Consider the following 21,371-nt stretch of genomic DNA (forward strand, 5'->3'; position numbering starts at 1 on the left):
TCGTGTTTCCAATGTATCAATTAACAGATACTCTACAGGATGTGGGTTAAACACTGTATCTGCACTGTGGATTAAGACTCAGATTACTGTGGACCAGTATGGTTCAGCTTGGCTCCTCTTTTTTCTCTAGGTTGTGGGGTGGGTTTGTCTTGGGTTCAGGATTGGGAGCGTTTAGCTAGGACTACCTTTCTTCCCTTCGGCTTCTCTTGTTAATTCTCAATCATATCATTGTATTTGATCAGAGAAGACCAGTAGAGGACAATGATCTGATAGCGCATTCTGCAGACCTGTAAGATTATAAAGTAGCAAGGGATTGACAGAACTTCTGTAATTACTGCAAAACTACTAGAAGAATGCAAGAGAAACATCACCACAATTAGGATGATTTGAAACTAATTGATACATTTTTGTACAGTTAGAAGTAGAACAGGAAGACTGGAAAGTTCGATTTTTAATCCTTTAGATGGTCATTTTTTACAACAGTGCCTCTTTGATTTAAAGACTTCCAAAAGAAAGAGATGGCTAGAGACTGACAAAAAAAGCTTTTACTCGGTCAATTTCTTTAGAGTTCAGAAGCTTGCAGGAAAAGAAAACAGATCGGACAGAGAGATTAAACAAGTTCTTTGAATTCTCTGTACAAGAATACTTGCTCGGTATAATTACAATTGCAGTTGCAACTAAACCGAATGATCAACTGCTAGCCAAATGAACAGCAAAATCTGGCAAAGAAAATCATTCAAAACTCCAATTACAAGATGTAAACCACCCATAAAGCAATATCTAATCATCATAAAGTTATCTTCTTTGTGGATTTTTCCATTGCTTCCCCCATTATCCTCATGAGTTCTTGGACATGCTCTTTACAATGAAATCAATTGCATCGAGATCTATCTTTCGCTCGTCAATTTCCTCTGCTTGGTATGGGTAGCAGATGGAGGACCAGCTCTCATATTTTTCATACCAAAGCATGAACCAATACAGAAGCCCAGAAATCTTCTTGCAGATTTTTTGTGTTCTGGTAGACGTCCATCATCATGTGTCCTAAAATCTGAGCCCAAATTGTGAGTATTCAATTGAAGACTGCAATGGGAAGATCCCAAAGGCTTGTTAGTGCTGGCACGAAAGGAAATTGTCACATCATGTTCGGCAGAAATTTCTAAATTAATTGATTGTAGAGCCTCTTGATCTCTGACAGATTGTGAGCAATCAGGATGCCTCTCAGGTGCATTCGCGATGCTTCCACGTGAAGTTTTCCAGCTAGGAACCAGCTTCATTACCAAGATATCAATCAACTCAGCATTATAAGCTGCATCTTCAGGTGACAATCCAAGTTGTTCAACCATCTCCTCAGCTACCGAAACTGCAGTATCTGAGTCAAGATGAAAAGGAAACTCCACTTTCCTTTCAAGACTACATGAAGTTTCCGTAATGTTCAAATTCAATGAAATCGTATTGCTGTCGATTTTCTCCCCTCTTAATCTGAATTCATTTTTCTCGGTGAACTTACAAATTTCTAGAGTTGAAAACTGGAGCTTCTCATCGATACTTTCTTTACAAGATCCTACCAGAAGCTTCTTGTCGTCAATGTCCATCGAACGGGATTCTGAATGTGGCAAGTTGATCACTTGTTTGGGCATAAGATTATTTGGTAACTTCATAGAACCAGAAACAGTATCTTTTGAATTTTCAGTTGCTAGGAATGGATCTTTCAAAAGCTCTATCGCCGGCAATCTCAAAGAGGCTGGAACTAGGCACTTCTCTATGAATTGTTTAACTTGGGGATCATTCACCTTGTTGAGGGAAGCCGGCTTCACGCCTGAGATAACCTTCTTGTATACCTGCCCTGGATTTTTTATTTCACAGTATGGATATTCACAAGTAACCATCTCTAACATGCACATGCCGAAAGAATAAACATCGACAAGCTCATTGTATTCATCTTCACAAAGCTCAGGAGCCATATACGCTGGAGTACCTAAATCACTTGAACCAGTAGGCTGTTGCGTAACAATGGCTAATCCAAGATCTCCAATCTTAACCTCTCCATTGTTTCCATTAACAAATATGCTATCACATTTCAAATTGCCAAGAATGATAGGAGGTTCATGATTATGTAAATAGTGCAAACCTCGGAGAATCTGCCTTGCCCAGTTCTTAATAGCCTTCGTATCAACATCCTTGTGTTTCTTGCAATACTGGCTCAAACTCCCAGAAACGAATATCTCAGTTATCATGTTAAGAGTTTTCTTCTCATCATCGATCCAAAAATCATAAAACTTGATTATGTTCTTATTTTTCAACGACTTCAATAAGCGAGCCTCAGAAGTCCATCTTTCTAGTTGTTTTTGCGATACATCTTCGACGTTTGCTTGTTTCCACGCTACTTCAACTCCATCAACTTCATCAAAAGCCCTATATACAGTCTTGACTGTTCCTCCTCCCAAGATTTCGTCATACCTGACGTACCGACCTGTTGGATCTTTCTCCACGAACCCATCATTATCTAAATCCATGTCTTCTAATAAAAAAAACAACAAGAACCCTCCATAAGCAAACTACAAGACAGTAGAAACAAAGGCCCGGTCTGTTCTCTCTGCTTCCTTTTTGAGGTGTACTTTCCTTTAGGAAAACGGAATTCGCATTCAATAAATAATGTAGAAGATCTGAAGACGGTGCAATTCCTGCAGGTAATGAAATTTGTATTGTAATCGGTTTCCACATCTTTTGGGCCTGGAAGTCCGGGACTTACGTACGATCAGAACCCCGATTGCTATTTATTTATTTATTATATTTATCTCAAGAAATAAGCTCAATTTTATTATCTTGACCTTAAAATTCAAGCTACTTGAGATTAAGGTTAATATTTTAAAAGCTAAGTTTCAAAACTTTATTATTTCTCTTAATTATCAAAAATAAGAAAAATATTATAGGATGGAAGCTATATAATGTGGGTACTCCTTCCTTCCCCAGGTTAGTAGCATGGGAATTGCTTCCTCTTACTTTTCGTTTGTACCAAAAAAAAAAAAAACCCTAACTAGGGTTAGAATTGATGATACCAGTGACCCTCGTGAACTAGGATTAGGAAATCTCTCCATTTCTAAATACTTTATATTACCAAGCTTGGGTTTATACTAGGACTCGTGTTAAGCCAATGATAGACAAAAAGAAAAAAAAGAGTAGGATTTGGAATCCTTAAGCAGATGGTTAAAAAATCATGATAAAAAATAATAATAATAGAATTGTGTCATGATTTGTGGACTACCTACAGGTTTTTGATTAAAACTAAACTCAAATATAGAAGAAAAAAATGATACAGCATCCAGCATTTATATGACGACATCTAATTTAAATTATAAAGAAAAACAAATATATCGATGAGAGTTCAGCCAGAAAATGCCATATTGAGAAGAAAAAAAAGTCACTAGAATGATGTTACATGGCAGCTGAATTCACTCTTTGAAGATTTTCTTTCCAGCTAGATCTTCAAGTGTTAAATTAAATGTATCGGCAGACCCTTTTTTCACTTCCTCCCCTCGAGCAGCCAGGATTTCCTCAATGCTTCCAGGCTGTCCAAACCATCCAAGATGGTCTGCAATCAGGTGCAGGTTATTGCAACCACCACACCGTGCCACCACCACACCTTTTTCATATGATTCACGACAAACTGTCTTGACAGATCTTGTCTCGCAGACCTTGCAAGTAAAGATCATGGCAAGATCATGCCTTGGAGAGGTTTTCAAGTTGGATAAAGAAGAATAAGTTGTAGCAGAACCCTCATTACTGTTCACTTGGGCGGGAGCATTGGCTGAGCTGCAATTGGGCTTCAAACCATTTTCATGATTTTCCGACTCCTCATTAGCTTGGTTGGCTGGTTTTGCTAGAGTCTGCAGCCCTCTTCCATAAAAATCATTCCTGGTGAAGAGTGAACTTGCAGAAGGAAGAAGCTTCCAGCTATGTTCTGCGAACAAGAATTTTATTAAATCACAAGAAATATCTGAAAATTGAAGTAAAAGTTCCCGTATTTCAAATAAGAACAATCGGATGGGCAAATTGCAGGGGGTAGGGGGGGTGATTGCGTATATTGAAATCAGTAAACGAGTGGGGCTGAATTTCTTTAAACATTATCAGCTAAATAATTCCCCATGCAGGCGGTCACAAATTCACACCCCAGCCATGGCCGGGACAGCCAAAGGGAGTAAAATGTCAGTTGATTCTCTAAGGCATTCAGAGGTTTTAGTGGCATGAAAATGTGGACATGGGTCAAGATCCAATAAACTTTCATCTCAACATGATAAATGCATCAAGAGTGGTTTGAACCTCAAAATACAAGTTTAATCTTTGTTTCACGGGTACACTTTTAGACACACTGAAAGTAAATTCAGCCCGGGTTAGGCTGAGTTTCTCACAGCTGATTGGCTCGTTTGTAGCACCACCAAATGATAACATGCTAACATAGCATAGCATAGCATTTTATTCTACTTGTTCAACAGAAACTGTTTTCCACTTAAGAAAAACAGGGTATAGTCAAAACCATGGGAAAATCTTCCCTTGGTTTGCCTAAATATGCACTCCAAGGATCAGTAGTTTCCTTGTCAAGGAACAACTGATCATTCATGAGAGAAGAGGTTAGAAAGTAAACTGCAACCGCAAAATTAAAAAACCAAACTACTAATTTCCTTTATCTTCCATTACAGCAAGTTTAAACTTTGAAATAAAACCCAAATCAGCAACAACCGAAATACATTTGAATAGACGTGAACCTAGAATCTTCAACAGTACCATTTGAAAATCAAATATAAGAAAACTTATAAACACATGACCTATCAAAAGAAGTGCAAAAGCCTTCCTTTAAAGCTTAAGCTAACCATAACAAACAATGCTTCCACCTCATCCTTCAAAAAGGAGGCGGCTTTGTGGCATGCCACGTTTACATATTCTTATAAAGACCATAGCTTTTGATTTTCTTAAAACATGCAAGCTATACTTTGATCCACTGATTGGAACCAATTGGAAGGTATCGGTATCAAGAATTATCATTTCCTTTCTGAAATCTCTCCATTCCCAAGCTTATGGATGGATCGAACTGGTAATGTGTTCCAGGAAACTTATAACAAGTGAACTATATCTTGTCATTCATGTCCCTACTGAAATTCAAAGTTTTCACATTGATACACGATAACTGAAAACTACCAAATTTATTAAATTTATTAAAAAAATAATTGCTAAGAGGATAATTCAAGAAGCTCTAATTATAAGCTGCCAATAGAAGCAAGGAACTAATCTTCCAATACCATGTCCCTAACAATTCAAAGACTCAGCGAAACACTCAATCAGCGAAAACCCACTTTCCCAATTCGGTTTAAAATAAAAAAGAGAATGAAAACAAGGAAACCCCAAGTTTTACGGCCTAAGTTCCAAGCTGAACACAAACTCAAAGAAACAGACGGTTTCCCACGAAGTGAATGAGACAGAGAGAGATAAAGAGGTTACCTTTATTAAGAGAAGAGGTGAAGGGTTGATTATTATGGGCAAGAGCAGAGAGCAATCGCCTCAGCTGCAACGTGTTTCTAGCTGCCGCCATGAAAGAATGGTGTCCAAGCTCGCAGCTCTGTTTTTCTTCTTGTATTACAAGTCGGAGAATGGGAGCGCACACGTGTGTCTTTGTAAATAGAAGAGTGTGTTTTTTGGACTTAGGTTTTGGGGTGTGTTTTATAAATACAAAGAAAAGATGATTTTATAAACCCGACCCTTAAGTTTGAAGATAATTTATATTATTTGTATAACGTTTGTCCATAAATCTCATCAGAATTCCACATTATCATTTCGGGATTGAGATTTCAACCTAATATAATATTTTTATTTTTTTATATAGAAATGTTCAAGTGCGAGAAAACCTCTTGCTTTTAACTTCAATTTATTAAAACAGTTCCGAAAAAACAATTCAGCAAGATCATTATTATTGGTAGTAATTTATGCAAGGAATTTACAAAACACAAGTGAAATATTTTCTCGTATTCTTGCTGCGTAGAACACTCGCAGCCATAATCAATCTTTTTCGATGATTTCCACCATAAATAAACGGTGGTCAAGATGTTTTTTCTCTTTTCTGAAGTGGTCACTGATGCAAAGGTTATATAGTTATATACACCAGGTTCAATGGTGGGAATAGATTGGATTTATTAATTTTTAGATGACAGCAATGCGAATGTATCAAATAATATTTCTGGCTGCCATCTACTCAAAATGAAACAAAATTCCTTGTGAAGGCTGAGCATTTAGTTGTTCTCTACATGAATATCACGATGCTGCTCTGCTCAGTTCAGCTCAAATGAACAGTAACCGCATGAAACTGGAATCATAGCCTACCTGTGCAACCAAGAAAGGTTCAGCCCACACTGATCCTCTATGTACCTCCTTATCGTTGCTGCTTTGATCTTTTCTACTGCAACAAGGTTATGGAAAATAGGCAAATATTACCTACCTCTCGATCCAATGCAATCATTGTACATATATTTACCAGAATCCAGTGGTGCAACAAACATGTTCTAAAGCTCAAGCTGAAAACAAAGTTGATTTTTCCAATAGCATTGAAGCTGGATGCAAGAATATTTATTGACAGCAACAAACAAGAATGATCGTTGCACTCGTGATGGCAGTTTTAACCTGCTACCCTCAATTAAGGAACCATTACTGCAGATAATGAAATGACAGAAAAAAACTAACAAGCATATCAACGCAGAAATGTCACTTGTTATATCATCTGCATGATTACAAAAATCATCAATTGATCCGCTATCAATCTGATTTCTCAAATCCTATTTGCACAAGTTATCATCAACAAAACTAGAAAAAACCAATTGATCCATCATTTCTTATTAATTGTTGTCATCGTGGCGCCAAAGAGACCGAGAAATCAGTGGGCAAACCAAACTTTTTAGCCCATTTCTTTGACTTCAAGTACAATTTAGAGACTCTAACATCAATTAGCCCCGTATGGGGCCGCTTCTCAGGATCATCATCCACACACTCCAATCCCAACAGCACCATCTTCTCTGCTACTTCAACCGGATACGAATCCTTCAACCTCTTGTCAACCCACTTCCTTAACTCACCCTCACCAGCAGCCACCACCTCCCTTGCCATCTCAATCACACTAATTCTCTCATAAACTCCACCCCCCTTATCAAACACATATCGCAACGCCTCCTCCCCAGACACCAACTCCAAAATCACCACCCCGAATGCATACACATCACATTTCTGAGTCACAAATCCACTTGCCTGAAACTCCGGCGCCATATATCCTGTCGTTCCTTCAAATTTCATTTCCCTACTATCTGACCTACCAAAATTTTTCGACAAAGAACTTTCATTCCCCACCATCTCTCCACACAATTCAGCAGTCCCAAAATGACAAATCTTGGCATTCAAAGAATCTTCAGTAACTAAAATGCTTGAACTTTTTATACGACCATGCACAAATTCTGAATTCAAACCTGAACAGTGGAGAATATAATCAAGACCATTAGCTATATCAGTAGCAATCTGCATACGAGATAACCACGATGATAAAACTGTGTAACTGGGGTTCTGTGGATTCCTAAGACAAGTAGCTAAATTTGCACCATGAACATACTCATAAACAAGATAGATAGAGTTCCCTGGAGAGGAAACACCAAGAAGCTTGATCACGCTACTGTGATGACTCCTGCAAATAGTCAGTAACTTCTTTCGAAGCTCAGGTAATCCAATCTGACGGCGAAACTTGCGTTGAAAAATAATCACTTCTTTTCCACGAATTGAGCATCTCCAAGAGGTTGATGAAGAGGAAGAAGAAAAGGGTTTCTTTAAAAAGTTGTTGGTAGTTTTACAGATTTCAGAGAAGTCATAAATGTGAGGGTTTTCTGGTAATGAGTCTTTGAGGCTGGAAAGAGATGTTTTGCTTGAGAAAGACAGGGACTTTGATGCTTCTGAACAGGTTGGAGAGTCATTTGTTGATGGGTAGTTGTTAGATGATGGGTTGATCAAAGAGGAAGCAGGTGATGATGATGTTGCTGATGGTGATGGTGATGGTGATGGTGATGGTGACGGTGACGATTTTAAGGACTTCGATGTCTTGGATTTTGGGTAAAGAGAGTTGATTATGTTCATGTTCTTTTTTTATTTGCGCAAGAGCAAAGAAATCTTTGAAACAGAAATTTGATTGTTTACTTTGGGGGCATGAGAAAGGAGAAACCAAGATATTTCGATTTGTAGAAATCTAGGAATTTTAGGCTGTTTGTTGTTTTTGCCTTTTTGGAGGTTTCCAGTTAGGTCCTTGTCCAGTTATTTTTTTTTTTTTCAATGGAAGAAATAAGAAGAATAAAAGTCATGTGTGGGTCTTCTATTTTACGTATTTAATTAAGTTAAATTAATCTGAGATCCTTCATCCAATTATATAATTACATATGGAATCCATGCAATCTAGTAAAATAAGTAGACAAAGTTAAAAATATAGTTGTGGATTGTTTTTTAAAAAATCCAAGACTAGAACTTAATTTAGCCTATTGATTTGTTAAAACCAACTCAATTGGTTTTTTTAAAACATGAATAACTCGATTAAACTTGATTCAAACCTAGTAGATTAAACATAATAAAAAACATAAACAATAAAAAATTATTTTAATAAAAACAATTAATCAAGATTCATCTAATAATATATAACCTCATCCGAAAAAGTTGATGACTAATGCTTTTTTTTTTTTCTGATTAATTCTCAAATCTATAACTGTTATGAGACCCGATCGATAATCAATCTGACTAAAGTTTGAGTTTATAGATAAAATAGATTAACTTGAATAAATTAAAAATCTTTAAAAAAAAACTCTAAAATGATATCATTTTTAAATTTTTTTTATTGACCACTCTTAAACCAAACCACCGAGTGAACCTACTAACCATGATTGAACTCTTATAGTTAGGCTGAAATCGGGCCTTATAAATATGGTCACGAGGGCTAAGTGACTTTTTAATTAGCAGTGAAAGAGTAAATTTGATATAATTTAAAATAAACGATTTGACTTAATAAATATAAATAAAATAGAGGGACCACACTTGATTTTTAGTCATGTAAATCATCTTGGGTCTTCGGCCGAAGTTAGAAAAGACGCGGTTCGTCTTTGGTGCACGCTTGTATCCTTTATTTTTTATTTTAATGTTTTAAAAAAATTATTTTAAATTAATTTTTTTGATATTTTTTTATTATTTTAATATATTAATATTAAAAATAATTTTTAAAAAATAAAAAAAATATTATTTTAATATATTTTTAAGTAGAAATCACTTTAAAAATTAACCGCAATCATATTCTTAATCACGTAATTAGATTCAAATTTTTCTTGGATTTTCTTTAAAATTTTGTGTAATGTTTTATTATCTATCATAATTCATTCCTGATTTTAAATTAAATTAAAATAAAATAAATACTGATACTGCATTTTTTAAAAATTCCAATTACTACTTTGCTCACATTATACTAAGTAATTTATTCCCCATTTTTGTAATCAAATAATTACGGCCTAAACCACTGGGCTAGATGATTCGTGATGAAAATAAGGACGGTCTGGATTTTTTTTTAAAATACTGTTTATACATTCTGGTTAATTAGGTATTAAAATTTTAAATTTTAAAAATTGGCCACACGTCACTGGTCCTCTAACTACAGCCGCCAACCGCGAACAAATCAAATAAACAATTCTGTTCACATTAGACTAACCCCCCTCTATACAGTGTTTAGGATTTGACAATCAGACCCCTTTTCAGTGGAGCTGACTTCATTCAACCTCAAAACTTACAGTTTTTTTTTTTTTTATTATTATTATTAATTTATGGCGAGTAATATTTTCAAGTCAGCAGAAACTAAATTTCAACTCAGAAATCCCTTAAATATTGATCCTAATTTTCAAACATAAAAAATCTATATAAAAAAAGGAGGAACCTCTCTGGCCACGATAATTATCCTTTAAATTAAATTTCATCTTGTATATACAAGCTATTTAACTTTTCCCATAATATAATGCAGGAGATGTCCCCCGAAACCTCTATTTTTAAAAAAAATATATATAGGATTTTTTTAATATTAACAAAATAATACAATTTACAAAATAATTGATGAAATACTATATTTTAATTTATATGTCACTATTGAAAAATATTATGAAATGAGAAGAGAGGAGAGGAGAAAAAACAAATAAAAAAAGTCATCAAAGCATATTGAAACTTTGATTATGATAATATTTATATTATCAAAAAAAAATTAATGAGATTAAACTAACAATATTAAATTTTTTTAACAAGAATAACTCACTTACTTTTAATAATAAGCATAACTCATTTTTTCTATTATTGATGATTTTTTTTTAATATTGTTGTATCTTTTTTTTAAAATTAACATAGATGTTCTAATCAACTTGCATGAATCTCGATTAATTTTATAGATTTTAAAATTAATAATTATATAAATTTTCAATAACTTAATTTTTATACAGCAAACTCGCTAGGTGGTAAAGATTTCTCTACTATATCTGTAATGTTTTAATTGTAGCTTTGAAATTTGAAGCCTGTCTAAAGCTGGAAACAAACAGCAAAATCCAATCTTGGTTTTCTAACCTTTTCTTTTGTGGGGGTAATACATTTGATCCCAGTGACGCGCACACCTTGGAAGTTAGAACTTCTGTGTGTTCTCCAATTTTCTTGTTTCAGACAACTAGTCAAGTGTAGAAATATAGAACCAGTCACAGCCTTTGGTTTTTTGTTTCGAGCAAAGAGCAGGGCAACATCACTTCACATAGAAGGCAGGGTAAAATTATGCCAAATCAACATCCCCCATACATCACTTGGAACTGGAAAAAAAAATTACAAACTCTTACAATCAATAGATGTGTGGATTAATCCACAGTAGACTCACTCACAAGTCTCATACATCATAGGATTAAGCATAACGTTCCTTGTGAAGGCTGCGTTTTTTAGCTTCTTTGTACAGGGAGAAGCATTTAGTTTCTCTCAACATGAATATCATGATGCTGCTCTGCTCAGCTCAGATCAAATGAATGGTAATTTCATGGAAGTCAGCCAAAGCCCAACTGTGCACCCAAGAAAAGTCCAACCGATACTGATACTCAATGCTGCCCTTATTACTGCTGCTTCGATCTTTTCATAGCAAGATTATCGTGCAAATAGGAAAATAAATATTTAGCAACATCTCGTTTCAAAGCAAACGTTTTACGCCTTCGGATTACCAGAATCCATAATGCAACAATCTTCTAAAGCCTAAACAGAAAACAAAGTTGATTTTCCAGTAGCATTGAAGTTAATATGTATCGAAAGCAACAAACAAACATGTTTTTCGAGCTCAAGATGACATTTTTAGCCTGCTGCATTCATTGAAGGAAGAATTTAGTAAAGATATTGAAATGACAGAAAAAATAAAAAAATAAAATAAAGCATGTTAATGCAGAAATCTCGCTTGTTTATATTATCATCATGTATACAAAAATCAATAATTTTTATTAGTTTCTCCAGAAAGAATGACTATAAAATCAGGAGTCCAGATAAAAAAAACTCAAATCCTATATGCACAAGCACAATCGACAACAAAAATCATCAATTGATGTATCATTTCTCATTAACCACTCTTAACGAGGCGCCAATGAGACTGAGAAATCAGTAGGCAAACCAATCTTTTCAGCCCAATTCTTTGACTCCAAATACAATCTAGACACTCTACCATCAACCAGCCCCATATCCGGCCGCTTCTCTGGATCATCATCCACACATTCCAATCCCAACAACAACATCTTCTCTGCAACTTCAACTGGATACGAATCCTTCATCCTCTTATCAACCCACTTCCTCAATTCACCCCCACCAACAGCCATCACCTCCCTTGCCCTCTCAATAACACTAATTCTCTTATAACCTCCACCTCCCTCATCAAACACATACCTCAACGCCTCCTCCCCAGACACCAACTCCAAAATCACCACCCCGAATGCATACACGTCACATTTCTGTGTCGTAAGTCCACTTGCTTGAAACTCAGGCGCCATATAGCCTCTTGTTCCCTCAATTTTCATTACCTTACTATTCGACCTCCCAAAATTTTTCGAGGAAGACCCTTCCTTCCCCACTATCTCTCCACACAATTCAGCAGTCCCAAAATGACAAATCTTGGCATTTAAAGAATCTTCAGTAACTGAAATACTTAAACTTTTTATATGATTATGCACAAATTCTGAATTCAAACCTGAACAGTGGTGAATATAATCAAGACCATTAGCTATATCAGTAGCAATCTGCATACGAGATAACCAAGATGATAAAACTGTGTAACTGGGGTTCTGTGGATTCCTAAGACAGGTAGCTAAATTTGCACCATGAACATACTCATAAGCAAGATAGATATAATTCCCTGAAGTGGTAGCACCAAGAAGCTTGATCACGCTACTGTGATGACTCCTGCAAATGGCCAATAACCTCTGTTGAAGCTCAGGTGATTCAATCTGACGGCGAAACTTGCGTTGAAAAAGAATCAATTCTTTTCCACGAAGTGAGCATCTCCAAGAGACTGATGAAGAGGAAGACGAAAAGGGTTTTTGTAAAAAGTTGTTTGTAGCTTTGCTGATTTCAGAGAAATCATAAATGTGAGGGTTTTCTGGTAATGAATCTTTAAGGTTAGAAAGAGATGTTTTGCTTGAAAAGGACCAAGACTTTGATGTTGATGGGTAGTTTGGAGAGTAATTTGTTGATGGGTATTTGTTAGTAGATGTTGATGGGTATTTGTGAGTAGATGATGGTGGGTTGATAGTAGATGATGATGAGGATGAAGATGATGGTGGTGGTGTTGATTTTAAGGATTCGGTAGCCATGGATCTTGAGGTAGTTGTAGAGTTGATGATGTTGGTGCTCTTTTTTGATTTGCACATGAAGAAAGAAATGGAAGGAACATAAATGATTGAAACAGTTCGGTAGAACTGTCAAGTTCTGGTTTTTGATTGCTAAGATAAGTTTGTAAATCTCAAGAAATCTGGGATTGTCGGTTGTTTTGGGGGGTTTCCAGTTAGGTCCTTGTCCGAGTTGTCTTCCTATAATTGCAAGAAACAGAGAAACTTTCCGGTCTATGGTGTTCGGGTTGTGTTGGAGGAAGATGGTATGAGACAAAGTATATTGCCATCCTTCTATTTTGTATACATTACCAAGTCAGGTCCCGAGACTTAATTTGGGCCAAATCAACACCTCTGTTTTCAACTAAAGGCAATTAGTTATACTTCATCCAATCATCTAATAACATGTGGAATTCATCAGGCAATTTTTTTTTTTTTAGTTTAACGTGGGTGTCCAGGCTAGTTTGCGCGCACCTCGACTAATCCCACGGGCCCTGAAGTTAACGACCATGTAAGCCTCCAGTGGCCATCATATAAGCAACCACAGGGCTCGAACCTGAGACCACAGAGGAAACAAACCTCTTGGTCCCAAGTTCTTACTACTGGACCATCACCTAGATGGTTATTTGGTTATCAGGCCATTTTATTGCAAAATAAATTGGATAAATGGCCCGTGATCACTTTTAATTAAAAATCAAGAAATTAATTTGGCCCAATTAGTAAAGGATTTCATCTTATTTTAGGAGGGCCAAAATAAATTTTAGCCATATAAGAACTCTTGGATGGGTCTATACGATGATTCATCCCTCGAGAGTATCGTTAATTTTTGGTTCTCTACCTTGAATTCCAATCATTTACTTAATTAAATAATCCCGAAAACTTTATAATATAATGTTCTATACCGAAATAGTGGTGTTTGTTGTGCTATCGATAGAGAATGTGGGCATAGAATATTCATTTACGAGAAAAGAGTGTTTGCTCTGCATATGCGCTTCGTGTGCCGAGATTCTATGTGCACTGAGGTCTGCCGTGGTGGTTTTACATGTTACAAATATTTTTTAAAAAAAATATTATTTTAATATTTTAATTTTAAATTATTTTTTTATGTATTTATAATAAAAAACAGACCAATGATAATTAAATCAAGGCTAGCAGCCATTCTTCACTGCTTAATTTAAAACTTAATACATTCATGATAATGAGTAATTTTAAATGAGGTAGAAATTTCTTTTTAAAATGTATTTTATTTTAAAATATATTAAAATAATATTTTTTATTTTTTAAAAATTATTTTTAACATTAGCATATTAAAATGATCTGAAAATATCAAAAAATATTACTTTTAAAAAAATTAATTTTTTTTTTTAAATACTTTCAAAATGTAATGCTAAACACACCTGAATTCATCCTTGACCTAACAATAGTGATATAGATGTTTCGGAGTATTTATAGAAGGCATGTCTGGATCAATTAACTTTAACAATTTAGATGAAAATAAAAATAAATAGATTATTAATAGTTTATAACGAGGATTAATTAACTAATAATTTTTATTAATATGCAATAATTAAATTATAATTAACTCTTCTTCTTCTTCTTCTTAACAAAAACAACAGTCCTTTGGGTGTGCACAAACACGATCGAGCAAGGTATGATGCGATCTCTTCATTTAAGCTTTTACCAGGAGGTTCATTTTCCATTTACATTCGTCAACGAGCTCACTTCTGTAATTCTTTTTGGCAAATTACGTTAATAATAGGCCACGTATACATTTCCTTAGTGGATCATCATTTATTTTCCTTAGTTAATGATCATTAAAGGGCCTTCTTCGCCAGGCATTGCGAATTCAGAAAACTATATATATCCCATATTATGGAAATGATAATTTTTTTTTTAGTTTAATGTAGGTGTTCGAGTCAGCTTGCGCGTATCTCGATTAATTCCATGGGCTCTAAAATTAACGACGAAATGATAATTACTCAGTGACATAGACGATTTCTAAAATAAGAATCTTGATTTAACATTCACTGGAGATAACACTTCAAGATTATTTATATATATTGCATCTAGAGTAGGGGTAAGTAAAAAAACCGATTAAACTGGAAAAAAAATAACTGAAAACCTGAACCGTGAAAAAAAATCGATTAAACCGATTAGAATTTTTAAAATGCCGACTAGTTCGGTTCGGTTTCGGTTTTATAAGTCTGAAACTGAAAAAACCAAACCAAACCGAACCCAAATCGAAAAAAACTTGAGTCAAACCGAAAAAATCAAGTCAAACCAGAATCGATCGGTTTGAACCGGTTTTTATTATAAACTAACCGAACCAAACCGAAACATGTCGGTTTGAACCGGTTTTGGTTAAAAAAAAACTGGTTTTTTTTTATTTTAATAAAAACCAAACAAAATAAAAAATGATGAACTCTAATCTGGAGTTGCTCAAAGATTTGAATGCAGGGGGTGCATGGTTTTAATCAGATGCAATGAACACAAACATTGAACTTGGACATGGCTTAAAGCTTAGCTATATATTCAATGTTCTTTATCTCTGTAGCCCTACGAAGTTTTATCCTTTGACCCACCCCATTTTCAATATGATGTCATGAGCTGCGTGTCACTTAATTAGGCTCATAACCTGGACCTTATGCGAAAAAACGACGAGGAAAGAAAAGGACAGAAGGATATACTCCTAGTTAGACACACTAAATACAATAGAATCCTGCCTCAAACGACCCATGCATGAAGTTACAGCTTTCTCAGAAAGAAGAGGGCTAGCTAGACAGCTTAATTGGTGTCGTCTTCTAGTTATAGTTAATTGGATGATAATTGAGATGCAAACTTGCACGTAGCTAGCTCATTAGAAGCAAGCATGTTCATTATTCATGCCTCTTTGAATGGTGTTACGAATGGGTTTTGCTTCTTCAGAAAATTGAACAAATGGATAATGGTGAGAATAATCCTTCCACCTTTACAAAAAAAATAATTTATTTCCACCAATGAAGCTTTTTCCTCTACGTCAAAAAACAATAATTAATATATTTTTCATAGAGCCATCTTTGAATGCATTATCACATTGTCAAGAGTCACGAAGTTACCTATAAATATTCTTATGTTGAACAATGAAGTTGCAAGGAAGACATATATACGCGACAAAGATAGAAACATTGAAAGTGAGAAGAGAGATTATTGTCTTTGAGAAATCTTAGAAATAAAGAGAAAAAAAAAGAAGAACGATATCTTTTTTGGAATTCTCTATAAAACCCCCTAAAGCCCCTTGCCTAATTCCCACAATTCACTCTTCATTTTCTTTGAGCAATCCATTCACTTCTCTAGAACCTCATTTCTTGCCCATAAACCCTAAATAATCACAGAAAACCAAAACCAAACCAATGGCTTCCACTATATCACCACCACCAGCAGCAGCAGCAGCTCTGGCCTCCATCGCCACCCCCACCACCCTAGTGGGTCAACACCAACTCTACACTCGTATTCGCCTAGCAACACCCGCTGATGTCCCTCACATCCACAAACTCATTTATCAAATGGCTGTCTTTCAAAATGAAACTCATCTCTTCACTGCAACTGAATCCTCCCTTGCTTCCACCCTCTTTAACTCACCTCCTTTCCAATCCTTCACCGTCTTTATCCTTGAGGTCTCCTCCAACCCCTTCAAAAATATTCACTCTCCAGCTTTCCTTCCCATTGAACGCACCGTCCTTGTTGATCATGTAGCTGCTGATCCCGAGGCCGAAACATTTAAGAGTGGTGTTGCTAATGAAGATGATGATGATGTTACTGTGGCAGGGTTCGTATTGTTTGTGCCAAGTTACACTACATTTGCAGGGAAGCCAGGGTTTCACGTGGAGGATCTGTTGGTTAGGGAGTGTTATAGAAGGAAAGGTTTTGGGAAGGTGTTGTTGTCCGCGGTGGCGGAGCAGGCGGTGAAGATGGGGTTTAAGAGAGTGGAGTGGTCAGTTCTGGAGTGGAATGTGAATGCTATCAAGTTTTATGAGGAGATGGGCGCTAAGGTTTCGACTGAGTGGCGGGTTTGCAGGTTGACTGGCGATGCTCTTGAGGCTTATGGTGATGCTAATTACTAGAGTTCTTTTTGGAATCAAGATATAAATAATGCTAATATTAATAATGAAAAATATTTTCGAAAGAAAAAACAGTAATAAATAAATCCTCTTCCCTTTTTGGGGTCTAGGTAGGCTGCCTTCATTATTGAGGTGGGAAAATATTGAGCAACAATCTTTTGTGTGTGGAAGAAGCCATGTGGCATTTGCATTAATTTTGTGCTAGCTCAATATTTAATGAAATCGGTCCTTTACTTATGGTTAAAGAGAAAATCTTGTGTTGTCTAAATTCCTTTGCTTGTTTAAGCATTGGCATATAAAAAAAAAACCTAGATAGATGGTTCATGCTATATCCTGGGTTGAGTTATTTTTTTTTAATATAAAAATATATTAAGATGATGCTTATGTTTTAAAAAAAATCAAGAAAATATAAGATTTAGGTAATTGATTCAACTGAGTTTGATAAGTTTAGTTAATCTAATAATATGATTAGAAAAAAAAATATCAACAACAAATAAAGTGAAAAAACTAACAATGATTTAATGCAAACAAAAAAAATGTACACTACTACCATGAAAATATATCTTTTCAATATTCTTAAAAGGTTCCGTGATTTTATTTGTTAACAAAGTAAAATTTGAATGAGAATTGAACGATCACATAGAAAGGAAAATGAAAAAAAAATATGAATTTCAATTCTTAGCAAATAAAATGTCGAATGATGAAATTAAAAAAAAAATAACTCGAGTATATCCAAGCTAGCAAGCTAAATCTACGATCTAGTCGTGAGACCGAGATAACTTCATGGAAAACAAATCAAATATAATTTTGAAGTTTAATTATCAAATGACCTAGGTGTTACAGGTGCAAAATAAAAAAAACTTAAAAAAAAAAAACTTGAGTCAACCCTAGTAAACTACCAAATCCATGATTTGGGACATGAAATCAGGATAAATTCATATAAATAAAAGTGAAAAAATAACTAATACAAATCCCCAACCAACATAATATCAAATTATGAAATTAAAAAAAGGATTAAATCCAACCTTGTCTAATCTCTTAAACTCGTGACATGTGTCATAAGGTCTATGAAACCAAATTCTCAATCAACCAAACAATGAGTGGTAAAGTTGAAAAAATGAAAAAAAGATTAAAAAAAAATGGAATTGAAAAAACAAGAAATTGATATAAAAAGAAAATGAAATCAAATTATAAGGGATTAAATTGAAAAAAAAATCAATTAAAAAAAGCTTAAGAAAAGAATGTGGACCAAATTTGATATAAAAATCAAATGTCAAATGATAAACTTGAAAAAAAAAATCAAGCTTGATATAATTAAAAAAAACAAGGACTAAATGTGATAAAATTTAAAAATAATCATACTTTTCTGATTTTTTGCGAGTGCAATGTGTTTTTCAATCTTGAAAAGAGAGAAAAGAGAGAAAAAAATATCGTTAGAGCTTTACCGTGTAGGGGCGGCTACACACGCTTCACCCTCACAAAAAGAACGACAAGATGCAATGGACACTGTCTTCGAATGTGGTGTTTGGCTATACTGAGACGTGCCACACTCGGCTCAAAGGGCATAAACGCCTCCTAACACATGCTTCATTGGTGTATTTTGGATTTTTTTTAAGGTTTGTATCGTCTATTTTTTTTTTAGTTTAACGTAGGTGTCCGGGCCAGCTTGTGCGCACCTCGACTAATCCCACGGGCCCTGAAGTTAACGACCATGTAAGCCTCTAGTGGCCATCATATGAGTAACCACAGGACTCGAACCTGAGACCACAAAGGGAGCAAACCTCTTGGTTCCAAGCTCTTATCAATGGGTCATCACCTAGATGGTTATTTGAATGCATCTTGGTGATGCTATCCACTCTCAATGCTCGATGTTAATTACTGTAGAAAATAAGCCAGACAGGAGGTTCATGAATAAATAACAATATAACTTTTCTAGAATTTGCACTAAGGGCGTGCCTTAACAAGGATTAAACATGTTCTTACACCACCACCTATTTGTGATCCAACAACCAAAAACAAGGTAATTAACCTTAAATGTGTGTTCGAAAGGCACATATTAAACGAACCCATAATAAGAATTTCTCGTGCTTTCTGGGGTGATTATGAACCAGAACTCATCTGGGCTAGTAAAAAAAATTGTTCTGGAAATTTTCTAAAAAAACTCTATCGAGATTGATGCAGCTCTTGTGACCTTTGTAACCATGGGCTTCCAGCCCAATATTAATGGAATGGTTCTTTTAGCTGTTAAAAAAAAGAGAGAACCTTGTGTTTTCTGCAGTCTGGAGACGGTTCTAGGCACATCCCTGGAGAATAGAATCAAATCTTGCTATTTATCATTTTTATTTCTTGAACTGCACAATCGAACGAAGAGATTGATGGACATGTCCCTTCGGCCTGAAATTACTGCACAACCCCAAATCCCAAATCCCAATTAACCAGCAGACCACGGACGCAATGCAATACAAATACCAATTTTTTGTACTAAACAGAAATCTTAACACATACTAACAAGCAGAGACCATCTCCAATAAGCCTGTTTGATTTTATTTAGGTTCATTCTTATTCGATGTTTAATTTATCCCCATCTTGCATTATTTCAACATTGAAAAGAGACAAGCTTCTAAAATCCTTTCTTCCCCCTTTATCTATAACATGAATGACAAAGCAATCACATTTCCTTCTCAGAAATTTCAATGTCCTATCAAAGTAGATTGAGTTCAATAACAGAAAAACCAAACAAATATTTATTTAATGTTGAGTTCATTAGAAAGTAGAACTTAAATATAAAAATAACAAGAGCACGACTTGAAATTCCCTTTTGCTTTCTTTGTTTTTGATCTACAGACAGAAACATGAAATACATAGACCCCCAAAGGCATTTCTAAGACATAACTAAGACATAACCCAACAAATCTTAACCCCTCAAGAAAACACAAAGAAACTCACTTCAAATAGCATCACGATAAGCCTCAAGTGCAGGGCCAGTCAGCCGGCAAATCCTCCATTCTGGCAAAACATTAGCACCCATTTCCTCGTAAAACTTGATAGCATTAACATTCCAGTCAAGAACGACCCATTCCACTCTCCCATACCCCATTTTCACGGCCTGTGAAGCCACAGCAGAAAGCAACAACTTCCCTAGACCCTTTCTTCTATAGCACTCCCTCACAAACAAATCCTCCACATAAAACCCTGGCTTCCCCAAAAAAGTTGAGAAATTTGGAAAAAACAAAACAAACCCAGCAACAACAACATCACCATTGATCCCATTTTTGAAAGTCTCAGCTTCTGGGTCTATTAAAGAATGATCAAGATTGAAAATTCTTTCAATGGGAGTGAAGCTTTGAGAGTGGAAGTTCGAATCTTTTTCAAAAGGGTGTGAGGAGACTTCAAGAAGGAAGATGGTGAAAGATAGGAAAGGTGGAGACTTGAAGAGGGTAGAGGCAAGGGAGGATTCTGTGGCAGTGAAAAGGTGGGTTAACTTTTCAAAGATGGCCATTTGGTGGATGAGTTTGTGGATGTGAGGGATGTCTAGTGGTGTTGCTAGGCGGATCCTGGCGAAGAGAGGGTGGCCTACTGGTGTTGAGTCTGAGTCTGGGAGGCCTGTAGGGGCGGAGGGGGCGGGGGTTGGCGGTGGGGGCGGGGCTGCGGCGGCCATTTTGGTGGAAATGGAAATGGAAATGGAAATGGGAGGTTCTAGAGAAATGGGGAACGATTGGAGAAAAGAGAAGGTTGGGGCTTGGGGGTAGGGGTGTGGTGGTAGTTCACGTGGGGTAGGAGTCTTATTTACGAGGTTTTAGGGTGTTTTAAGGGGACTTTATGGGCATTTTATCGGAGAGGGAGGGTGATTTTGTCAAGAAAACTTCTGTGGGATTTTTCCTTTGAAGTTATTTTGCACAAGGAAAAATGGACCATGTTCTGCTTCAAGTTTGGCCCATCCGGTCACTAGTAAGTATTTGTTTGATAACGCACGAAAATCACTTAAAAAATAATTTAATGATTTTAACGTGATTTTTTACGATCTTTATTCTTTTTTTTTATTATTGAAACTATTTAAAGAAGATTAAAGAAAATGCTTTAAAAAAAATAATAAAACTGCAACGATTGATAAAACAGCATGTATGTGGATTAACTTTTTGTTATTGCATCATGGATGATGTGCCTAAAACGTAAAACCAGAGCAAATGAAACTTAGTTTTTAGTGCATGAAAACAGGAAACATGTCCAATAACATTTGAGTGAATCGAATATGATCCTGAAAACCAGTTAAAAAAAACGGACATTATGCATTGTACATGGTCCTGATAACCTTAATTTTGATCCAGGAATTTGTAGAGGCCTGGTGTGTGTACTA

General features: G+C 35.5%; 5 protein-coding genes across 6 annotated transcripts; 1 reads left to right on the plus strand and 4 right to left on the minus strand.

The window, feature by feature from the left end:
- Positions 1–530: 530 nt before the first annotated feature.
- On the minus strand, positions 531–2,949 carry LOC7479868 (probable serine/threonine-protein kinase WNK11). The gene has a single exon (XM_052455019.1). It carries the CDS (start codon positions 2,511–2,513, stop codon positions 888–890), a length of 1,626 nt encoding a protein of 541 aa, XP_052310979.1. The 5' UTR covers positions 2,514–2,949; the 3' UTR covers positions 531–887.
- Positions 2,950–3,204: 255 nt separating this feature from the next.
- LOC7479869 (uncharacterized) lies at positions 3,205–5,697 on the minus strand. Its single transcript, XM_002311969.4, has 2 exons — positions 5,491–5,697; positions 3,205–3,958 (listed from the first exon to the last, which is right to left on the minus strand). The coding sequence occupies exons 1-2, from the start codon at positions 5,579–5,581 to the stop codon at positions 3,450–3,452; spliced, it is 600 nt and encodes a 199-aa protein (XP_002312005.1). The 5' UTR covers positions 5,582–5,697; the 3' UTR covers positions 3,205–3,449.
- Positions 5,698–6,730: 1,033 nt separating this feature from the next.
- LOC7479870 (lysM domain receptor-like kinase 3) lies at positions 6,731–13,184 on the minus strand. Of its 2 annotated transcripts, none has more exons than XM_002311970.4 (2): positions 12,397–13,184; positions 6,731–7,609 (listed from the first exon to the last, which is right to left on the minus strand). In XM_002311970.4, exons 1-2 carry the CDS (start codon positions 12,960–12,962, stop codon positions 6,886–6,888), a joined length of 1,290 nt encoding a protein of 429 aa, XP_002312006.4. In that variant the 5' UTR covers positions 12,963–13,184; the 3' UTR covers positions 6,731–6,885. The 2 variants fall into 2 exon arrangements, with proteins under 2 accessions (XP_002312006.4, XP_052310980.1); XM_052455020.1 differs by having other exon boundaries at positions 6,731–7,496; positions 12,284–13,183.
- Positions 13,185–16,089: 2,905 nt separating this feature from the next.
- LOC7479872 (probable acetyltransferase NATA1-like) lies at positions 16,090–17,259 on the plus strand. Its single transcript, XM_002311046.3, has one exon. The coding sequence runs from the start codon at positions 16,310–16,312 to the stop codon at positions 17,018–17,020; it is 711 nt and encodes a 236-aa protein (XP_002311082.1). The 5' UTR covers positions 16,090–16,309; the 3' UTR covers positions 17,021–17,259.
- A 1,666-nt stretch (positions 17,260–18,925) lies between these two features.
- Positions 18,926–20,782, minus strand: LOC7494945 (probable acetyltransferase NATA1-like). The gene is made up of 2 exons (XM_002311972.4): positions 19,964–20,782; positions 18,926–19,420 (listed from the first exon to the last, which is right to left on the minus strand). Exon 1 carries the CDS (start codon positions 20,673–20,675, stop codon positions 19,965–19,967), a length of 711 nt encoding a protein of 236 aa, XP_002312008.3. The 5' UTR covers positions 20,676–20,782; the 3' UTR covers positions 18,926–19,420; position 19,964.
- Between the last annotated feature and the right edge of the window lie 589 nt (positions 20,783–21,371).

Source organism: Populus trichocarpa, chromosome 8 (assembly GCF_000002775.5).
Source record: "Populus trichocarpa isolate Nisqually-1 chromosome 8, P.trichocarpa_v4.1, whole genome shotgun sequence".
Classification (NCBI taxonomy): domain Eukaryota; kingdom Viridiplantae; phylum Streptophyta; class Magnoliopsida; order Malpighiales; family Salicaceae; genus Populus; species Populus trichocarpa.

Bases quoted from the DNA above. Each gene is read 5' to 3' on its own strand.
- LOC7479868 (XM_052455019.1), bottom strand. From the start codon at position 2,513: ATGGATTTAGATAATGATGGGTTCGTGGAGAAAGATCCAACAGGTCGG.
- LOC7494945 (XM_002311972.4), bottom strand. From the start codon at position 20,675: ATGGCCGCCGCAGCCCCGCCCCCACCGCCAACCCCCGCCCCCTCCGCC.
- LOC7479872 (XM_002311046.3), top strand. From the start codon at position 16,310: ATGGCTTCCACTATATCACCACCACCAGCAGCAGCAGCAGCTCTGGCC.
- LOC7479869 (XM_002311969.4), bottom strand. From the start codon at position 5,581: ATGGCGGCAGCTAGAAACACGTTGCAGCTGAGGCGATTGCTCTCTGCT. The intron at 3,959-5,490 runs GTAACCTCTTTA...TCTTGTTCGCAG, and splicing joins CACCTCTTCTCTTAATAAAG to AACATAGCTGGAAGCTTCTT.
- LOC7479870 (XM_002311970.4), bottom strand. From the start codon at position 12,962: ATGTGCAAATCAAAAAAGAGCACCAACATCATCAACTCTACAACTACC. The intron at 7,610-12,396 runs CTGTCTTAGGAA...AAATTTAGCTAC, and splicing joins CATGGTGCAAATTTAGCTAC to TTGTCTTAGGAATCCACAGA.